Raw genomic sequence first — 22,022 nt, forward strand, 5'->3', positions numbered from 1 at the left:
CTGTATGGTTGTGAAACTTGGACTCTCACTTTGAGAGAGGAACAGAGATTAAGGGTGTTTGAGAATAAGGTGCTTAGGAAAATATTTGGGGCTAAGAGGGATGAAGTTACACGAGAATGGAGAAAGTTACACAACACAGAACTGCACGCATTGTATTCCTCACGTGACATAATTAGGAACATTAAATCCAGACGTTTGAGATGGGCAGGGCATGTAGCACGTATGGGCGAATCCAGAAATACATATAGAGTGTTAGTTGGGAGGCCGGAGGGAAAAAGACCTTTAGGGAGGCCGAGACGTAGATGGGAAGATTTGAGGGAGGTGGGATATGATGATAGAGAATGGATTAATCTTGCTCAGGATAGGGACCAATGGTGGGCTTATGTGAGGGCGGCAGTGAACCTCCGGGTTCCTTAAAAGCCAGTAAGTAAGTAAGTTAAGGCAACATGGACCACGAAAGTGACCTTTCCAAAAATCAAACTATTTATCAAAATTTATGAGATTCGAAATTTTTGTTCCTTTCCCTTTAACATTATTTGTAGTTTGAATAAATTATTGTAACAATTAATATTTTATCTAATATAATTTGCCCTTGATATAACTACATAAATTTCAATAGATAAAAGATACAGTACACACACAACTTTTGAATTAAATTTGTTCAAACTTGATCAAGAATTATTTTAAAGTCCACATCTGTGGAGTAACAGTCAGCGAGTCTGGCCGTGAAACCAGGTGGCCCGGGTTTGATTCCCAATCGGGGAAAGTACCTGGTTGAGGTTTTTCCGGAGTTTTCCCTCAACCCAATATGAGCAAATGCTAGGTAACTTCCGGTGCTGGACCCCAGACTCATTTCACTGGCATTATCACCTTCATCTCATTCAGACACTAAATAACCTAAGATGTTGATAAAGCGTCGTAAAATAACCTACTAAAATTTAAAAAATATATATATATTTATATTTAAAAAGTAACAAACAAACAAGCAAAGCAATATTATTTACTGGTACTGTTCCTGGTTGCAATATATGACCAAATACTTCTCGACTGAGAAATTTTTCTATTGTCTCTCAGAATACATTTGAAGGGCGAAAAGGTTCTTTTGACAGCACATGACGTTACAGGTGCAAATTTCATTGCTGCCAGTGGAGCAGGTACCCAAGGTAACTGACAATTGAAGCTTTCCCGCTGGAGAATGGAGCACACATTTTTCATTTTTTCAAGCCCTGGATTCCTCTGCAATACTTCCTTCAGTTTTAATGTGGCGTCTTCACCCACGGGTCCTGGTACTTGTTTCTGTAGAAGCGAGTCAGTGACGCCAATTGCATCTTCTAGTTGTAGCGATGAAGATTCCAAGTACTTAATATATTTTCGAAGATCACTGAAATGTGCCTTGAGGAAAGCAAGGGAGCCATAGATGTTGTCACTGCTAAGTACAGATTTTGCCTTGGAGATTGAGGCAGCCTCCTCCACGTCTCACGCATGCTCACCCCCTCCCTCTCCCTCCTCTATCCCCTCTCCCATATCACCTCCACCCCTCCCCTACCCTCTTTCCCTCTCTCTCTGATTTTTATCCCCAGAACACAGAATTTTAACGTCAGGATTTATCTCTAAAACATTGTACAATTTACCGCCTATTTTTTTCTGCATACTTTAAAGAAGCACTCTGAAGTTACTGTGAATCTCCTTGAGGATTGATGAAGATTCATATAAAGACAAACCACATTTTTCGAGTTTCTTTTGTAGCTTCAGCTACAACTTAGATTGCAGTCAAATCCCTTTGCAAATATTAACTATTAAAATATTCTACTTAGCTTCTCGTTTTCAACATTTGTCCTCATATCACGAAATAGATACTCGCTCACAACACCATATCACACTCTCCATTCCTAAACACAGAACATCCTTCTACTCTTCATCTTCCACGGTCTCTGCAGCTCATCTCTGGAACTCTCTACCACAACATGTCAGAGACTGTCGGACATTGTCTAGTTTCAAAAATAAATTAAAATTGCACTTTTTCAATTCAGATTCTTTTCAGTTATGAGCCATTTTCTCTGCGATAGTTTTGTAAAAATATAGGCTATATATTTCTTTCCTTCCTTTCCCCTTTTTGTTCTCTTTATCAGCCGATGAATTTATTATCATAGCCTTTTTATTGTGAATTTTATTTAATCTTCGTATTTCTTTTCTTTTTATTATTATTTTATTACATTCCATTTTGTTATATTCTACCTCACGTTTTCCATATTAACCATTTGTACTAAATGAGTTGCTTTTACTATATTCCAATGTATTTTACTTTCTTTTTTCTAGAATTGTATAATTTTCATGTTGTTTAGTGTCGATTTTATTATGCTATTATTACTATTATTATTATTATTTTTTTTTTTTTGTAATATGTTAGTATTCTGTTCTTTAACTTTTTGTTAAATTTTAACTGCTTGTATACTTTGTGACCTGGTAGAGTGTAAGCGAAGGCCCTATGGCCTTAACTCTGCCAGTATAAATAAAGAATTATTATTCTTCTGTGAACGTTGAATTGACAAAGCTTTAGTTGCATTTAGTAATAATCCGTGACGCTAGACCCCGTGAAGGGCCTAGACCGACCAACCGGCTGCTGGCCTCATGCCTACATGCCGAAGCAGAGGTGGACGATCATCCAACCAGAATGGAGGTATCATGTGGTTAGCACGATGATCCTCCCAGCTGTTAGAGCTGGCTTTCAAAACCGGATATCGCTACCTATCGTAGCTCCCAAAGTGTATCACGATGCTGGGTGGGCACCGGTCCCATACACTGGTCGAAATTTCATGAGAAAATTTCTTCCCCCATGAGGACTCGAACCAGCGTGCATTCCGTAACGCGAGTCCTAGTTGTATTTAGTGCACCAACGAATTCTTTAACTGCATTGAAATTATCTGAATAGAGGGAGCAGGATCAATCCCCGTAGCCCCAGTGGATAAGTATTGGCTCTGGGGGTAATGGGAGGTCTGTAAATTTTTCTTTTTAAACATTAATTCTGGATGGGGCTCGCAATCACTCTTGCTTTAAACTGTAAATAGGAATGTTATTCCCTAGTAACGGCACGTGATTTTGTCAGTAGCACTCGGAGAGGCTCCTTATGGGTGCCTCCATAGTAAGGACTTTATTATCTTATCACTAATTGTTTAAATATTAATTTTAGAATGAAAAATTAAGAAACAGATGTATTATATATTATTCAGTGCATGGAAAAATGATGAAATCTGCAGCGACATGGGAAATATTCAATTATCAATCAATCAATCTTCTTAACATATCCAGCTGTTTGCTGACCACATAAAATTCACTATAGTCCACTGTAGTCTATTCAGTTCTTGTTTTTCACGAGAAATGAGGGGTATTTTGATCGGTGTTCATTGTAGATGCCTGTTGCTAGTAGCCAGAGTTGGGGTGTAGTCAATATATACTGCAGGACTGTGTCTTCTGCAATTGGTACTTACTTACTTACTGGCTTTTAAGGAACACGGAGGTTCATTGTCACCCTCACATAAGCCCGCCATTGGTCCCTATCTTGAGCAAGATTAATCCATTCTCTGTCATCATGTCCCACCTCCCTCAAATCCATATTAATATTATCTTCCCATCTACGTCTTGGCCTGCCGAAAGGTCTTTTTCCCTTCGGCCTCCCAACTAACACTCTATATGCATTTCTGGATTCGTCCATACGTGCTACATGCCCTGCTCATCTCAAATGTCTGGAATTAATGTTCCTAATTATGTCAGGTGAAGAATACAATGCGTGCAGTTCTGTGTTGTGTAACTTTCTCCATTCTCCTGTAACTTCATCCTTCTTAGCCCCAAATATTTTCCTAAGCACCTTATTCTCAAACACCCTTAACCTTTGTTGCTCTCTCCAAGTGAGAGTCCAAGTTTCACAACCATAAAGAACAACCGGTAATATAACTGTTTTGTAAATTCTAATTTCAGATTTTTTGACAGCAGACTGGATGATAAAAGCTTCTCAATCGAACAATAACACGCATTTCCCATATTTATTCTGTGTTTAATTTCCTCCCGAATATCATTTATATTTGTTACTGTTGCTCCAAGATATTTGAACTTCTCCACCTCTTCAAAAGATAAATTTCCAATTTTTATATTTCTATTTCGTACAATATTCTGGTCACGAGACATAATCATATACTTTGTCTTTTTGGGATTTACTTCCAAACTTATCTCTTTACTTGCAACTGGTACTGATGATTTTAATTTACTCCTTTTGTGGTTTATGGATGGACAGTATAGAAGAATGTGTTCCAGATCTTCATCATGATTATTACATCACAGACAAGTAGGAGTTTCAGAAAGGTGAAATCGGTGTAGGCACAAATGTGTGACAATGTGACCTGTTCTGGCTCTTGTTAAAAATGTTTGAACATGTCTGGGCAAGTTTTTGTACATTTCCAGGTCATTTGATTTCTTTTGTACAGACTAAAATTTTTCCTTTGTTAGAAGAGCCAATTGTTGATCCAAAAGTTTATGAAATGAGATCTTACTGATAGAGATATCACTTGAAGAGGTCTTGTTTGCAAATATGTTGCCTGTTTTGCAATATTATTGACTTTCTCGTTTCCAGGTATATCACAATGGAGTTTTTTTAGTCTACTTAGTTGTTTCTGAATGGGAATAATTCTATGTGCATATAGGGTTGGTACATATTTAATTATATTAAATATAGCCCCCTTGGAGTCGGTAAGTATGCAAATAGATTTTTCAGAAATTTGAGTAACACATTGAAGAGCACCATCAAAAGCTAGCAATTCAGTGTCAAGACTGGAGGAGAATGAACACAGTGTGAAGTAAATTTCTTGATATTTTGGAATATAATACCCTGCTCCTGATGTCCCGTTATTAGGATTTAGAGATCCATCTGTATAAATTTGAAGGTGATCCTTATATGTGCTGCAGAGTAGTTCCATGGCATCTAACTTAAGAATGTATGGAGGATCGTTTTTGGAATGATTTCCCGGAATTTGTATGCTGTGTTCTGGAATCACTCATTTCCATGGAGGAAATCCGTTCACAACTGGAGTTTTAGCAATGAGTGTGTCTGTGATATGGATTGGTATTTCTTCTTTTTTTATTTTATAGAAATTACACAGGATATCATCTGACAGTTTGAAGAACATCTGAGATCTGGATGAGGCTTGCAATTTTAAATGTATTTTTAGAGCCTTTTGTAATATATAGTGTCTGAGTGGTTGAATATTACATTCAATTTCTAGGGCAACAGTTGACGTGGTTTTTGGTACTTCTAATATAATAACGAAAAGGATTGAAGTATGGTGTCAATCCAATGCAGAAGCAAAATCCATTCTCTGTAATATAAAATATGAGGCTAAAAAGAATAAATTCCATGTCTCATTGGGTAGTACATTTAAAGACCGAGAATTAAAACGAAAAGGCAACATTAACGAAAAAGATATAGACATTCTAAAAATTTTACAATGGAACTCTAGGTCTTTAAGAAACGAAATGGATTTATTAAAGCAAGAAGTTCAGGACAAAAAGCCTTGTATAATATGCATACAAGAGTCTTTTCAGATTGCTGATATTTTAAAATTTTACAAATTTGCGGACTACAAAATTTTTAATCTGTTTCGTGAAGATAGATCCACCCCGGAGGTGTTGTTACCAAGTAAGCAAGTAGATTTTTCAGAAATTTGAGTAACAGACTGAAGAGCAGCATCAAAAGCTAGCAATTCAGTGTCAAGACTGGAGGAGGATGAACACGGTGTGAAGTAACTTTCTTGATATTTGCAGAAATTCAGAACCTGATGGGAATGTTCCTGTACCTGCCACATGGGATCAGCTCCTCACCTTACAGCCACCTGCTCGACCCCAACTTGTGGGTGGAGATCTACGATGTGTTCACACGTGATGCCTGCTCACTGTTGGGTCTCAGCGTCGACAGTCCTCTCTCAGTTTGGTGAGTGCTACTTACAATAAATTATGTGGTGCAGGATGCACGAGAGTTGCTATTGGTGTGTGTTGCAGGATATCTGAATGTTACTTCTTTGGTGTGGTGCAAGATGGCTCTGAGTTACTCGCAGTGTTGTGATTAGGGTGACCACACGTCCTCTTTTGTCTGGACATGTCCTCCTTTTTAGCCTCTGTCCGGAGTCCAGGCAGATTTAAGGGGAGAGGACGGTATTTTTTAAAACTTTTTTCCTATTTGGTGTAAAATATTAATTTTTTGTATGTAGAGAGCTCATAGCTGTGGCAACTCAACCAAATAAAATATTTTGAAAAAATAAAAAAAAATAAAAATTATTTGGGGGGCCAGATTTGAAAAAAATATATATACCCAATGCAGGATTGTACTAAAACTGATATATCTAAACCGTTTTTAAAGATAGATTCAAACAGTTTTTTGCAATGTATTTGCAAAGGCATGTTCTATAAACTGTCTGTAATAGAATTTTGATATTAGACCCTACGTTTGTAAAATAAACAATTAAAATTTAATAACAATTTTCTGATTTCCTTTCTTGCAAACAAACGGACGTATTTTTAAAATGAAATCAATTAACAAAGTTCTGTTACAGAGAAAAGTTTCCTAATAGTCTAAAGAATGTGTGTTCTAAATGTCATGCATGTATCTTTAATAGTTCAGAAATTATATCCATTTTTGTCTGGCAATGTAGCAAAAAAAAAATGAAGTTACTGGAAACCGATAAAAGCAAGCATGTGATTTAAAAATCCATAGCGCAGGAAGTTTAAAAATGGCGACTCAACATCCGATAAGAGCACAAATACCCACAAAATGTTATGCTATGCATTCCACACATATCACAGAGTATTTTAGAGATTTTTTTTTTAATTTACTCATTTTTCACCAAAAAATACCATTCTCTCCCCTTAAAAAATCAAGAAATGTCCTTTTCGTAACTTGTATGCCTGATATTTTGAAGTCTCTGATTCGATGCCTTTTTCAAGTAATTTGCCTGTAGATTGCAGCAGCATCAATGGAGTATACTCTTTCTGTCCTCTTTAATTATAATTATAATTCCCTTCACTTTCATATTAGCAAACTGTAAAATCATTATTATTAAGTTTTATCATAATTATTTTGTAATAAAATATCGCCAAATACGAATAATAAATAGGGCTAGGATTTTGACGACCTATAAATCATGAAAAAATGTCCTAAAAACAATGCATTTATGACCTAAAAATCTTTCAAAAATGCCCTAAAAATTGATCTTACATTCTAAAATTGGCTTAGTAGGGAAAGGAGTTTTGTGCTACTTAACATTTATGGCCGGTTTCACCAACCTTCGTTATCATTATAACGTCTCGTTAAATAATTTAATGACACGTTAGTCAGTTTTTGTGTTTCACCAAGTATCATTATTGCTAACGCATCTTTAAATTCATCGTTAATTTATTAGGACCTATTCGTCGCGTTAAAACAGTAACGATGCGTTAAGAAGTCAACAACATGGCGGACGTAATTATTCGATGATGAAGTTCTTTATTTAGAACTTCAACATAACGACGAACTTATATGTTGTAATAACACTCGGAATAATTATTTTGAAGATTTAAGTGATAAAGAATTCCACGAAAGCTACACATTAAGGAAATAAGTAGTAAGAATGATTCTAGAAGAAACTGAATACTGGTATACTGTATAGGTTAGAATACGACAGAAAGAAATCACCCACTTAACGCCTCTTCAACAGATTCTTCTCGTTTTAAAATAACGTTGCGGGAAGTTTTGAAATAGTAATTGATGATATGAACGGGGTATCAAAAGCTGTATTGTCTAGATATGTGAATAAATTATCAGACGTACTATCAACATTACAATAGTAATTATTTCTATAGGCCTAATAAGCTTATAGCTAAATTTTATGTTGTCATAGACAACATAGATTGTGTACATGTTCCAATCATATATCCTGGCAGTAATATAGCCAAAAGACTCTGCAATAGAAGATCCTATTTTACCTTCAATATTCAAACAATTTCATAGGCCTGTGTAACGCTCCGCATAGAAAAATTGTGGCTAAACTAGCGCTGAGGTAGTTTCCTTCGTACTCTGCTTATACACCTTGCATATACGATCAACTGCATTACCACAAAAAAATCCCTTATAAGTTCAACGATTTTCACTTCTACCTCAGAACTACCTCAGCGCTAGTTTATTGAAATTGTAATAGGTTAGAATACAACAGATAGGAATCACCCACTTAACGCCTCTCCAACAGATTCTTCTCGGTTTAAGATAATGTTACGGTCTACACGGATAGCACAACATTCCAAAGGAGGATGCCTTTTAAATGAAAAGGGTGCAAAGAGATTTTCTTTTAGGAGACATTGGATACCCCTTAAAAACCAATTTAATGACACTCCTCCTGAATCCTGCCACACAAGCATGGCAAAATTGTTACAGGGTACTAATAAATCTGCATGAAATACAGTGGAAAAGTAGTATGCAATTTATGGAAGAGGCGATTTCCCGTCCTAAATTTAGGCCTAATATAACTGCTTAGAATGCTTTGTATAGAATTAATTGTGGCATCAATTTTTAAGCTGTCGACCTTGTAGTCCGCTAAATTTTCTCAGATTTCCTTTAGAAGCTACAATTTAACTGCTCTACATTCCTATTATTTACATTTGGAAGCAGCTGTCTTTTTTTTTTTTTTTTTTTAATTGCGGTATGACAACATACTGTATTTAGGAAGATGTTCTTAAAATTACTGCCTCTTACCCGTTTGCCAAACAAAGTCAGCCATGGTCGTATGAAAAACAAAACATGCAAGATACAAGTACAAAATCCCCTCGTTAGTAAACGCCTGTTAATTTTAAAGATACGAGGCTTCGTGAAACAGTCAACTTTTAAAGGTACCGTTAAAATTAAACGATCCATTTGCTGACAAGTCGTTTGTGCTGATTTAAAGAAGCTTGGTGAAACCGGCCATCAGACTAATAATTAAATTAAATTCTGGTACCAACATATAAGTTTACTTAATTTTACATAATTTTTTCTAAGTAGTACACTTTAATTAATTATTTTACCTGATGTAGTTTCCATGTAGTCCATCACAAGGCCACTCTTATACGGAATTAGTAAGTATAGAGGAGTCTATAGTGAAGGGATGGTTGGACTGATCCATTACATGGGGTGTACTACGTTAAAAGGGCAATATTTGTGTAGAAAAACGATTAAAATATTATACAAAATAATGGGTATCAGCCACCGGCGTAGCTCGGTCAGCTAAGGCACTCGCATACCAATCCGGAGTTGCGCATGGGCGCGGGTTCGATTCCCGATTGGGCTAATTATCTAGTTGGGTTTTTTCCGAAGTGTTTCCCAACTGTAAGGCAGATGTCAGGTAATCTATGGCGAATTCTCAGCCTCATCTCGCCAAATATCATCTTGTTATCACCAATCTCAACGCTAAATAACCTAGTAGTTGATACGTCGTTAAACAACCAAGTAAAAAATAATGGGTATTAATGGACAAATAGACATTATTTTATATTAATAACGGGGATTTGTGGCCAAAATTAAATGAAAATGTCTCAAAAATGTCCGAATAACACAAAAGATGCTCTTATGAGTTGAAACAGGCAAAAAATGCAAAAAAAAATATCCTAACAAATATGTCTTAAAACACTCAGTTTATCACATAACATATAAATACTAAAGCGGCAATGTTTCTGGCTTACTAGAAAAAAAGTTGCAATTTCATCAATCCTAGCCCTAATAATAGTAAATGAATGACACCTATTGTCAAATAATAAATGGTGATCTCACATGAAAATGTTAGCGTCCAAAAACAAACTATTTATATTAATTAAAGATGATTAATAATAATTTATTTGTTATTAAGATCGGCCAAAAAATAATATACAATATATGTGTTAAGTGCATAACAGAATCTCGGAAATATGTTGTTGTTTTCTAATGCCAGGCATTTGACATTAAAGTCATTTAACCTCTTGCACTCCAATATTTTTCAAAGATATTGTCATGGTCAGCCACTGAAGCACAGATTTTGAGGTGTTCCAAATCCATTTCTTGGTTTGAGTTGCACAATGGGCAGTTAGAGGACTGATATATTCCAATTCTATGCAGGTGTTTGGCCAAGCAATCATGGCCTGTTGCCAATCTAAATGGAGCTACAGACGATTTTCGTGGTAAATCGGGAATTAACTGTGGATTTTGATGCAGAGAGTTCCATTTTTTCCCTTGGGATTGTGTTATCAAATTTTGTTTGTTGAAGTCTAAGTATGTAGATTTAATAAATCTTTTCACAGAGTAATACGTAGATTTAGTAACAGGTCTGTAAGTAGCAGTGCTGCCCTTTGCTAAAGCATCCGCATTCTCGTTTCCCAGGATTCCATAGTGGGATGGTATCCATTGGAATATAATTCTCGGAAATATAGAAGACTTGAAAGTTATCTCTAGTATATCGTGCAAGATGTCTTAAGTTTATTTCCAGTGTGTGGTATAGAATCTCCCGAGTTTCACTCCCAGTTTTTGGTGCAGGATATTTGAGTTTTACGCACATGTTGTGTTGCAGTATTAACGCAGGTTGCACTGCACTTCCGGCCCTCCTCAACATCAAACAGGTGATGCAACAGCGTCAGGTGACTGGCATCTGGAATGGCAAGGATGAACTGCCGGTGAGTATTACTGTCAGATGAACCTATTCCACTTCAGTATGTTAATGTATTTCGTAGTGAATTGGGATTACGAGAATTTTTTAACTCATACATACATACATGAGCATTTTGTACTTACAAGGAGAGGACACGCTCTGTATATCACTGAATGGAATAAGATTGTGTGAGATGAAAGTACAAGACGTACTGTTTAAAGTCATACCTGGTATGGGTGGCCAATGACCCCTCGTTTTGAAAATATTGGCTATTGTTTGTGACATACTTCCGTTAGGTGCCCAATAGGGAAGGATTAGACTGTGTAACAGCGTAGCCCATATGGTTGGATGCTGAGTTTTTATCCAGGCAACCTGAGTTCGAATCTTAACTGGTCCTATATTTTTTTCTTTTAATAATGATTAATATTGTGATCACAGTTATCTATTAACATACCTATATCATACTTCTCAATGTATTGAATGCTTTAGCATGTTTTAAACAAATTACTAATTAACTAACATTGTATTGTAAAGGATAAACAATGAAATACTGCTCACGTAGGAAGGTAAGATGTGTCACTGGTGTCTGTTCTATTTCTGTAGCAGCTATTCCATTTCATTTTGTACCCGATTCATTATGATGTCATAAAAACACACAAAACATACATATTTCCTGCACCATACACAGCAAATGAAAGAAGATTGTATACAGTCACACACATTTTTCCGCACTCTGCTGTGAAACAGATATCCTTCACATTCACAAACACTTCTCTTTCGTTTATCAATTTTGATGCATACCACACATATTTCAACATGGCTTTGAATATAGGAACTGACAACTGAAAGTGAATAATAATAATAATAATAATAATAATAATAATAATAATAATAATAATGATAATATCAAGCTTTAAAAAATGAGAAAGCATTAGGATTCGAACTCGAGTTGCCTGGATAACAACTCAGCATCCAACCATATGAGCTATGCCATTACACAGTCTAATGCTTCCCTGTTAGGCACCTAACGGAAGTATGTCACAAACAATAGCCAATATTTCCAAAATGAGGGGTCATTGGCCACCCATACCAGGTATGACTTTAAACAGTGTGTCTTGTACTTTCATGTCACAAAATCTGATTTAATTCGGTGATATACAGAGCGTGTCCTCTCCTTGTTAGTCAAAGCTGCAATTTCCTGTTTTGCACTTCATATTGATGCCATTTTCTGTTGTTCGTAATTTTGTTTTTCTTTGGCAGTGAATCTATCATCTAGTTGTCATAATTTTATTCTGAATCGGAGTGGAGTCTGTAGTCGCTTGTGGTTTGCAGATCGAGATCGACCTGGGGCAGGACAGCCGGTATCACTCCGTGTTCGCATGTCCAATCTTGAGGCAGCAGAGCACAGAATCCAACCCTCCCATGAGGCTTATCTGCGGTCATGTGATCTCGCGGGATGCTCTTAACAAACTCAGCAATGGCAACAAGTGAGTTATTAATTCTTCTGTTTCTAGATTTTTTTAACATGAACATTTAAGTGGACATCTACAGTAGTTGTCCTTATCTACTTTCATTCTGAAGAGATATTCTTTAAGATAATCATGTCCAACTAGTAATAGAAATTGAGCTGTACCTATTTTTTTTTTTTTTTTTGTCACAGGATGTTGTCTCATATTGTTTTCTTTTAATAATTTTTGTTGGATTTTTATGCTCGACCATGCCGAAATGTAGTAATTATACACCTGGTAGCAGCCCTTTAATGGACCTCATTAAAGTACACCTATTCATTAAAGTTCAGGTGTCCCACCAATCAGAAAATACCATTGTAGCAATATAAAAGCGCAAGTATCGATTATTGTCGGATATGCAATCGAAAGATATCTGTTCTTGCAGGAGTTCTGCGACAATTTTAGTAGATGCTGGCGGCGACATCACAACATTGAAACGTCACGGAGGCTGGAAATCCAATACTGTCGCAGAAGGTTATGTTGAAGAATCGATCCAAAATAAAATCGAAATCTCAAATACAATATTAACTCAGTCGATAAAAACAACACACAAATTAACATCAATTCACCGTCATCTTCCAGCCTTTCACAAAGCACATTCCCGCAAATTCATTTCACCAATTGCACAATAAATCACTATATTTGAAATAAAGTTAGTTCTGTTACTATAATAATTAGCGTTAATTGTAAATAATATTCAAATAAATTCAATTTCAAGGTTATATGAAGATTAATGTTTATTTTACTCTCTAGATTATATCAAGGTCAATGTCGACATTTGTTTCTCGGAAAAAATGAATACTTTCGCGTCTGCGCACATCTCACAATTTACGACATATTGCAAAAGGTCAGTTCCGTTCCTCAGTCAGATAAGAATAACATGAATACTTATGAATAATTTCAAGTTAGAAATATGGTCGAGCATAAAAAGTGATTTGAAACTTGACTATAATTGTAATTAAGATGCCTGTATGAAAATTATGAAACTCGCTTGCGCTCCTTTCATAAACATAATTAATTAAGTCTTAATTACTACCATTATAGGCTCGTTGTATAATGTACTATTACGCTTATTCTGAGATAGTACTCTTCTTATAAGCTTAAGTTGTGAGGGATGATCTAAGATATTAGCAATTTCATTCTCGCCTAACTAGCATGCTCTGGAATTCATTTGAAGGGACTGGGTAGTGATTCCGGTATGTTTAAAGATTCCAGTACAAATGTTTAGTTGTATTTCTAAGTACTTAGAGTGGAATAAAAATTAGCATGGTTATGCAATAGATCATTCTGAATTCAGTGGTATAAAAGACAACTTCTTAGTTTATTATCCAAGTGCAAAAAAAAAAAAAAAAGTTTCTAACTGATAGCCTGTTTTCCCACTTGCTAAATGTACCTCAGACTTTAGGTGCACATTACTTGATACAATCTTCACTCATATTCCCTGTATTTTTTTTTTAAGTTATTAAGTACTGTAATGTATATTGTAAATTCCAAAGCAATATTTAGGTAAATGTTGTACTCTTAGTGAAACAGAAAAAAAATTAAATTCGATCAACAATTTTTGCCATTTTTTTCAATGCATATATATTTTTTTTCTTATATTATGTGTGCGATATTTACAAACCTGTAGGTCTACTTTATAGAACACAGGCTTCAGAAAACACTGTACTGTACAAATTTCATGTAAATAGATTCAGTAGTTTCAGGGAAAAATGCACTTAAGTTTAAAAAATCTTAACTTACGGGAAACCATGTTAAAAAAAAAAAAAAAAAGGAATACATGAATTATATTCGCCAGCACATTTAAAGAGGAAATTTTGTTCTTTTTTTTTTTTAACACAAAATAAAAAATCGGATTTTTCATCCCAAATCACTACTGAGTTCCCTTAAAAGTTACTTCTGTATTCTGGCCCTTACAGCCTGATAATTTTTTATTATTTGTTGTATGGTTTCAGTAGTTGATCTGTGGTTAAGTGTTTGTATATTAACCATAAGGTAGTTGCCCAAAGAACATAGCACACTATGAATACAAAAACAATTCCAAAAAACAACATAATAATACGCTTCATACTTTTCACACTTGTTCCTTTTTTTTTTTTTTTTTTTTCTCCCCCCTGAAGTTCTGGCAAAATTCCCATACTTTCTGTCTTAATTTATTTCTGTTACATGTTTTCCTTTTATACGTGTTTTTACACTTCTGTAATCGTATTTTAAACCCCAAGAATTACTGGAATCATTTGTACATTCTAAATTAATTTTGCTTTTAATTAAGTTTGCAGTGAAGATGTAAAAACGCAAGAACGTGTTAATTATTAAGATGAGAACCACTTTGAAATTCGTGAAAATTTCAAGCTGCCATGCTTGCCACCAACAATCTTGTGCCCTTAATAACACCGTTACTGCTTTGGAAGCAATGAAATATTTTGTAACACACTGTGATGTAACTGAACAAAATTATGGAACAGTTATCATCACAATTTGAATTCATGGTCTACGTATTCCTTAAGAACAAGCAGTCCAAAATAACTAACTTTTTTGTAAAATAATCATATGTTATTAAATGAAGCTTCACACAGGAAGAACAAGGTAAGTTATTGTCATAAAATTTTCTGGATTGGAGTTTGAAATGTAATACAGGGTTCTTAATGTATATAGCTACCATAGTGCAGGATCTGGCTCCCAGACGACAGGTCGAGCATCAGCCGGTAAAATGGTGCCTACAATGGCAGAAGCAGAAATGGGTTATGAAACCTACCTCAGAATAGGTCAGAGGTCTCCAACCTTTTTTGAGTTGGCCGCATTGGCTTATGCACGGGAGGTCAAGGGCTGGATTAAAGAAATCTCAGTTAAACTTTAAACCCAATTTTCAAAGCATTACAGTCTTACTAATAAACAGTGTATAGTTTTTATACTAGACTTATGCAGAGTTGAGACAGAAAACTTTACTAATAAACCATGCATAAGCGATGGATGTATAAACAGCCTGTAACTATACAATGGGAATTGCTTTGCAGTAGTTATATATATGAAACCCCTTGCTTAAGCGTTGTATATAGAGAAAAAATGGCCGCCCCTCTAACAGCCAACGAGTTAGATACTATAGAGAGGACAAAGATCTCAGAAAGTTGAAGACAATTGAACATTGGTCCGCCATGTTTCGGTTAGTCAAAACAAAGGGGCGTGGCTCGGATGTTGTAGGAAATGACTGTGATGAAGTTAGTATTATTGTGAATTGAGTTACATATTAAGACTATGTTAATAAGTAAAAAGTAAAATACACACAAAAACTTTACGTTTTATAACAGCTGTAGGCCTATGTTTTATTAGTTTCACTAAATATAGCCCAGATATTAAATGACAAGCTATACTCGATGCAACCAAAGCAAAGCACCTAAAGATGGATGAATTTAATCGGCAGAAGGAAAATAAATAATTTTTTGACTTCGTCACAAATTTAATTACCTTACAGCTAATCTAACCTAATATGAAATCATGTAATTCAGTGCTCACCAGGTGATTTCAAGAGAGACGACGTATGTAACTAATAGGAGTAAAATATAGGAAAGGTAGTGGCGAAAATTAAAAAAAAAATCCAGTAATTAAGTTATTGAGAAAAATTCATTTGAAATTGGAATTAACACAGAGAACTTTTGAAAACTGAAATTATTAAAACTACAAATAATCTCTTAGCATGCAACATAATAATTAAAGAATGACACTAATAGAAAGTTACTCATAATCATAACTCACCACATTTATTGAAACGATAAGATATTTACGATTAACATTGTTATCAGAAACAACAGGAGCCACAGCTAGGTACACTTCTTTTCGCGTGATGGAGACATCATGTAGTCTAATATAGTTTGAAACAAATATTGTCGCATGATGGAGACATCATGTAGTCTAATATAATTTGAAACAAATATTGTCGCGTGATGGAGACATCGTGTAGTCTAATATAATTTGAAACAAGCATTGATCTCACACGTGTCTCGCAACTAAGCTTTTGCAGAATAAAACTGTTCTTACATTATTTTGAACAATAATGACAAATTGTGTGTGATGCAAGTGCTAACTTTCCTCTTTGTTAACAAAAAGAGCCCTACGCATTAATAAAAAGAAAATTGGAGGAGGCCCTATAAACACAATAAATACTAAACTCTTGATGGTACAAACTTATTAATACAGATATTTCGCTTATGCTCAGTCCGTCTTAGCTTATAATTCTCTGCGGCAATGGTACCTGTATTGAGAGGGTTTAATTATCCAGCAACGAATATTATGATTTACGATACATTTCATTTAAATCCGAGGGAATGAGACATTTTTGGAAATTTTAAAGTCTTAATTATTACTTTTTCATTTATAAATCAGCTTTTTACAAAACCTATAGCGAAATATTTAAATTAAATATTGATGTATCTGAAAAATATAATACATGTACCAACTCGTTACAGTGTACCTTTGATAAGCACTCCTTGCGGAGGCTGGTGGTACTAAAGACGCCATGTTTTTTAGGGAACGATCCATAGTACTGTTGGCCTCCGCAGGGAGTGCTGATCAGAGGTCTTTAGCCTCTCTATAGTATCTAACTCGTTGCTAACAGCTATTCGTATCGACTGTCATTTTATGATGATGGTTGCCTAGTAACCAAAGAAGAACAAACCAAAGAGCACAGAATAATTAGAATAATATTGCTGTAGCTTGTACTCTTTGACCAAAATATAGTATGGTAATCAATTAGAGCCAGTTGTACTATCGATACTTAACACGCCACACTAGAGCACTCTACCGGATGCAATAGAGAACCTTAGATATTCTATTATCTTTCGTAACGAAGTAATGACGAAACTATGACGTAGCTATGTAACAGTTATACTGTTATACACGACGTATGTAGTGATTATTAGTAAGGAATTTACACACGACTTATAAACGAGCTACTCATTGTATAAGTATAAGACAGTTAAACGTCTGTATATAGAGTTTTTATTAGTAAGACCGTTAGAAATTATATTATACAGGATGTATGCAATGAATTTCATGTTTTCAGAGAAAATACATTTCAATATTAGATCATATTAATCTACTAATTACCAACATGATACAAATTATTGAACCATTTAGAAAACATCTTCCAACATAAAGATGAGATGTGGTAAATAAGTAGATACACAAAGCATTGTTGTTGTTGTTGTTATTATTATTATTATTATTATTATTATTATTATTATTATTATTATTATTATTACATGGCATTGTGATTTTACCCTCTTTGGTGATATCTGGTATTAGTTGGCAACACTGAAGAAACGGCCAAATTAGGTTTTTAAGAACTGCTCTTACATGATCCTCATTATACACTGACGTGACGATATCACAAAATGCTGATGTTATATGCCCCTTTTGGGTGCACAAATAGCTATTTAGTGAACAATACGTACTTTCTTGCCTCCTCGATTAATGACGGAACAGTTAATTTACGACCTCAACCCTTTTCCGAGATAACTAGTTAAGTGATCTAGAGGTAGGTAGGTTTGGGAACAGCATTTGCAATATGGTGGCTCTCTGCATGAGTGTATCAATTATGTCTTTTAAATAAGCTATTAAATAGTTTTCCAATTAATCAGCAAATTTTGTTATCCGGCACCGACTTTGTCCCATAATTGCCGGATACAAGAGATTCTACTGTATTCTGAATGAAAATATTAGCATAAAAATTGATATTTAAATTATATCTTTTATATTCGATCTGAATACAAAAAGTAACAAAAGGCTGTACCACCTAGCTGTACCACCTAGCTGTCAAATAAAGTATGGACAATAACATACAAAATTTAGAATCTCGTTTGAGTAGCAGATTTTGAGATAATGGTACCTATTAAAGATGGGTAACAAAAGCTGGAACAGTTTTTTTGAAACTGTTTCGATATGAAACCTGTTCCAACTGTTCCAAGAGTGTTACACTGCTCCAGTGATCACTTCAATGTTCCACATGGTTCCAACAGATAAACTGTTTAATTTCTAAACAGTTTTTCTCTTCTTTGCTGTCTTTAGTGCTATCATTAACCTCCAGTCGAAAGCAGATATAATATCCATGTTCCACACGGCCTTCTTGCAACAGTAGCCTATGTAGGATTGCGCAATTTAATTGTACGAATCAAATTCCCTAATAAAACTGATATTAATTATTAGCTGTCCATTGATGGAGAATATGTTCATGGTGCCCTTACATAGTGTTAATTATTAATATACCGCGAAAAATATCATCGGCTAATGTCATCGTTATTAAACTCTCCTAGGGTTATATGCATTATTTTTACTAAAATCGATTTATTTTGAATTGTAGTTATTTGCTGTACCCTTAACAGTAACCTACGAAAAATGATTTTCGTCGTCATAATACACTGAACAGCTGATTTAAAGACTATTCAAGGGCCTTGAAACATGTTCCCGAAGCAGATGAGAGGTTGAAACAGTTGGAACTGATGTAAATGTATTCTTACGAAACTGTTTTTTTTAACTGTTATTTGGAACAGCTTCGTTCATGAAACAGTTACAGTGGAAATTGATTCTTAAAAAGAACAGTTTATCCCATCTCTAGTACCGTAGTTTCCCCTAACTATGGTCCACATTTGTCACATTTTTCTTTGTATATTGAGTACTATTCATCCAGATTAAATGAAATTTTGGCTTCGGACTGTTGTAAGTTTATATTAAAAAAATATTGACATATGTGTTTGAAATTATTTAATTACAAGTGTTAAAAAAATAATAAGCATTGGTACATAGTTGTATTCTGAGTTGCCCAACTATGGTCCACTCATATATTCATGCTTGAAAGCATGAGTGGACTATAGCTGTAGCTGTAATTATTCGTAAATCAATACATTGAGTTTCTAATTTAAGGGTAGAAACGTAATCTAGCACAGAAATATTAAAAATAAATGGAAAGTACATGGATTCTCTTTATTAATACACATTACATAAACACTCAATAAACAAGTGAAATCTGAAAGTCATTTTCCTGCAATAATGAACAACTACTGTATATTAAAGAACAAAAATACTGTATCAAAATAAACTAACACATTCTTAGCAAAATATTATGCAAATAAATTCACTGATAATGTTTATTTATCGTACTGAGAACTACATTCATTAGGCTTATTTCGATCCTTTGAAACTCCACTTCTCTTGTAATTCTGAAATTGAATCATAATCTGTATCCAATTCAATATCATCGCTCTCATAGTCACTTACAGGGACGGTTGTTTTCCTTCTACCCTGAAGTTTTCGTTTTACCGGACCATCATTCGTGCTAGTACCAGTGATGCTGAAACAGCCTGTTTCTTTGTTTACTTGACTATAATGTTAAATTGTGTTTTAGAATATACTGAGATACCGTATTTGCAGAAGTAAATAATCACATTGATCACATTTTAGTGAAACAAATATTTCAAAATGAAATACAACTATGGTCCACGAAAAATTGTGGTACATAGTTGAGGACTGACTTCTAGCCTTGAGGTTAAACATTTTTCACGCAGAGTCCTTAACCTCTGCCAGTGTAATTATTACGTGAAAGTAAACACTATATGGCCAGGTTTAATTGTACAAAGAATCTCATATCTATAACGTACCAGTTCTACAGAGGAGAGCTTAATAAAACAGACAATCACAAACTGAATGATTTCGTGTCTTCACACATTCAATAGAACGATGCACACTGACCTTGTTAAGCATCCATAACATTGCCACGTGTAATGGTAGATAGAAGCATGTATGGGGAACATAATTCCATCACAGTGGCGCCTTAAATGGCAAACACCGAACTCTTGGGGGACTAAGTAGTACATAATGCGTTTTGGACCATAGTTGGATGCCTGGACCATAGTTATGGGAAATTACGGTACCTATTAATATTGAAACTTTTTTGTCCATGCACTTCATACTTTAAAAATCTGGTATTCATAAACAAAAACTCCCAGAGGATTCATTCCCACATTTTCGTATTGAAAGAGATGTGTTTAATAGATGATATAAGTTTCAGGAGCCTGTCAATAGAAGTCAAAAAATTAATTTTTATATATGATACATTTTTAGTCACAGAGTGCAATAGAATTACTAACTTGTGTTCTTAAGGCTCGTCTCCAATACTAAACACTTAACAACAACATGTTAAATGTTAAATTGTTTACCATTAACATCCCAACATGTTGATTAAACATGTTAATGCTAATTTTATTTAACACTTTGTCCACACTGTTAAACATGTTAAACTTGACTTTCTTTGCGTAGTCCACCATAAACAGCCTATGAGATTTTGATGTAGGTAGTGTCTTATTTTCAAACCTTGGACAATGGACTCAGATGATGATTTGACTTTTGTAATTGCCTCTATTGCTTGTTACAAGGCCTTGAAAAGGAAGAAAATGAGAATGTGGATGCGACACTATCTTAGTAAGACATTATGCAGAAGACGTTCTAAGCGAGCTTAAAGTTGAAGATCGATTTGGATTCAAAAACTTGCTGAGAATGTCAGAACACGATTTTAATATAGTGCTGCAAAAATACTTCTGTTACATCAAAGAAAGACACAATTTAAGAGCAGCCATTTCATCTCAATTAAAAAAATTAAAGTGTGATTGATTGACTATCATAGGACTTACGACATGATAGATGTTAAAGATGCGGATAATATCGTATAATTATTCTTTCCAAAGTTTTACGAACGTTAATGTACATCACCAAATACGACCATTACTGACGTCAACATAGCATTAACGTTTAGCGTACGAGAGTGCGAAAACTCTCTATTGTATTTTCGAGATCAATTAAATAATATAATTCCAGTTCTCTAAAACAGTCGGCCTTCTTAGTTTTGCCCTGTATTATTTGGCAGACACATCCCACAAACAAGGGCTTTCCATCATTGCATTAATTTTATTCTAACGTATCTTCTTTCATCCACTCCAGTACTTCGAACAACTTACAGCCAACACCAAGGACCAATGATAGTATAAAAATGATCAAGATACGCGCCACAAAATCGGAAATTAGTTGTTGCTATGGAAACTGTACGAACTTTGCCGAACAGTACCGACGCTGCACGAGCAAATGAATTGACTTGACATGTTTTCCATTGCTGCTGGAAAACACGCCAACATGTTAAAAGTGTTAACTTCAACATACTCAGTCAACATGTTAAGTCAATTGAGACTTGAAATGTCCATATACATGTCAAATTCAATATGTTATATTTAACATGTTGTTGTTTTCTAATGCCAGTCATTTGACCTCTTGCACTCGAATATTTTTTGAAGATATTATCATGGTCAGCCACTGAACCACAGATTTTGAGGTGCTCCGAATCCATTTCTTGGTTTGAGTTGTACAATGGGCAGTTAGGGGACTGATATATTCCAATTCTATGCAGGTGCTTGGTCAAACAATCATGTTGTTAAATGTTTAATAGTGGAGACGAGCCTTTAAGTGTACTTTGTCTTTCGGACTCCCATATTTAGGAGCAGATAGCTTTTTCATTGTGGTGAATGTGTTTCTATGTGCTTGTTGCAGGTTGAAATGCCCCTATTGCCCAGTGGAGCAGAACCCATCCGATGCACGCCTCATCTACTTCTAACTGCTCGTGTGTTCTTATTTATGTTAGTGGTAGGTGGCAAACTGACTATGTCTGATAATTTTATGTTATCATTTTTTATACTTCCTGCACTTAAATTTAATTGTACATATGTAGTAATAAAATTTGCATAAGAACGGACATACTTGATATTGTCTCACCCCACAGTAAGCAGTCCAGTCCAAAATCCTGAAATATTCCAGTTTTTAA

General features: G+C 34.9%; 1 protein-coding gene across 2 annotated transcripts in view; it reads left to right on the forward strand.

The window, feature by feature from the left end:
* The window catches only part of Sou (required for meiotic nuclear division 5 protein souji), an 81,613-nt gene that overhangs the window by 30,706 nt on the left and 28,885 nt on the right, over nt 1-22,022 (forward strand). Inside the window, exons 6-9 of one of the 2 annotated variants that reach the window (XM_069815361.1) lie at nt 5,809-5,974; nt 10,584-10,686; nt 11,994-12,148; nt 21,752-21,953. In XM_069815361.1, coding sequence (XP_069671462.1) covers nt 5,809-5,974; nt 10,584-10,686; nt 11,994-12,148; nt 21,752-21,815 — 488 coding nt within the window. In that variant the 3' untranslated portion in view covers nt 21,816-21,953. Of the gene's footprint in view, nt 1-5,808; nt 5,975-10,583; nt 10,687-11,993; nt 12,149-21,751; nt 21,954-22,022 lie in introns of those variants that run through there. The other variant, XM_069815362.1, reaches the window with a different exon arrangement.

This window comes from Periplaneta americana, chromosome 16 (genome assembly GCF_040183065.1).
Source record: "Periplaneta americana isolate PAMFEO1 chromosome 16, P.americana_PAMFEO1_priV1, whole genome shotgun sequence".
NCBI classification, from domain to species: domain Eukaryota; kingdom Metazoa; phylum Arthropoda; class Insecta; order Blattodea; family Blattidae; genus Periplaneta; species Periplaneta americana.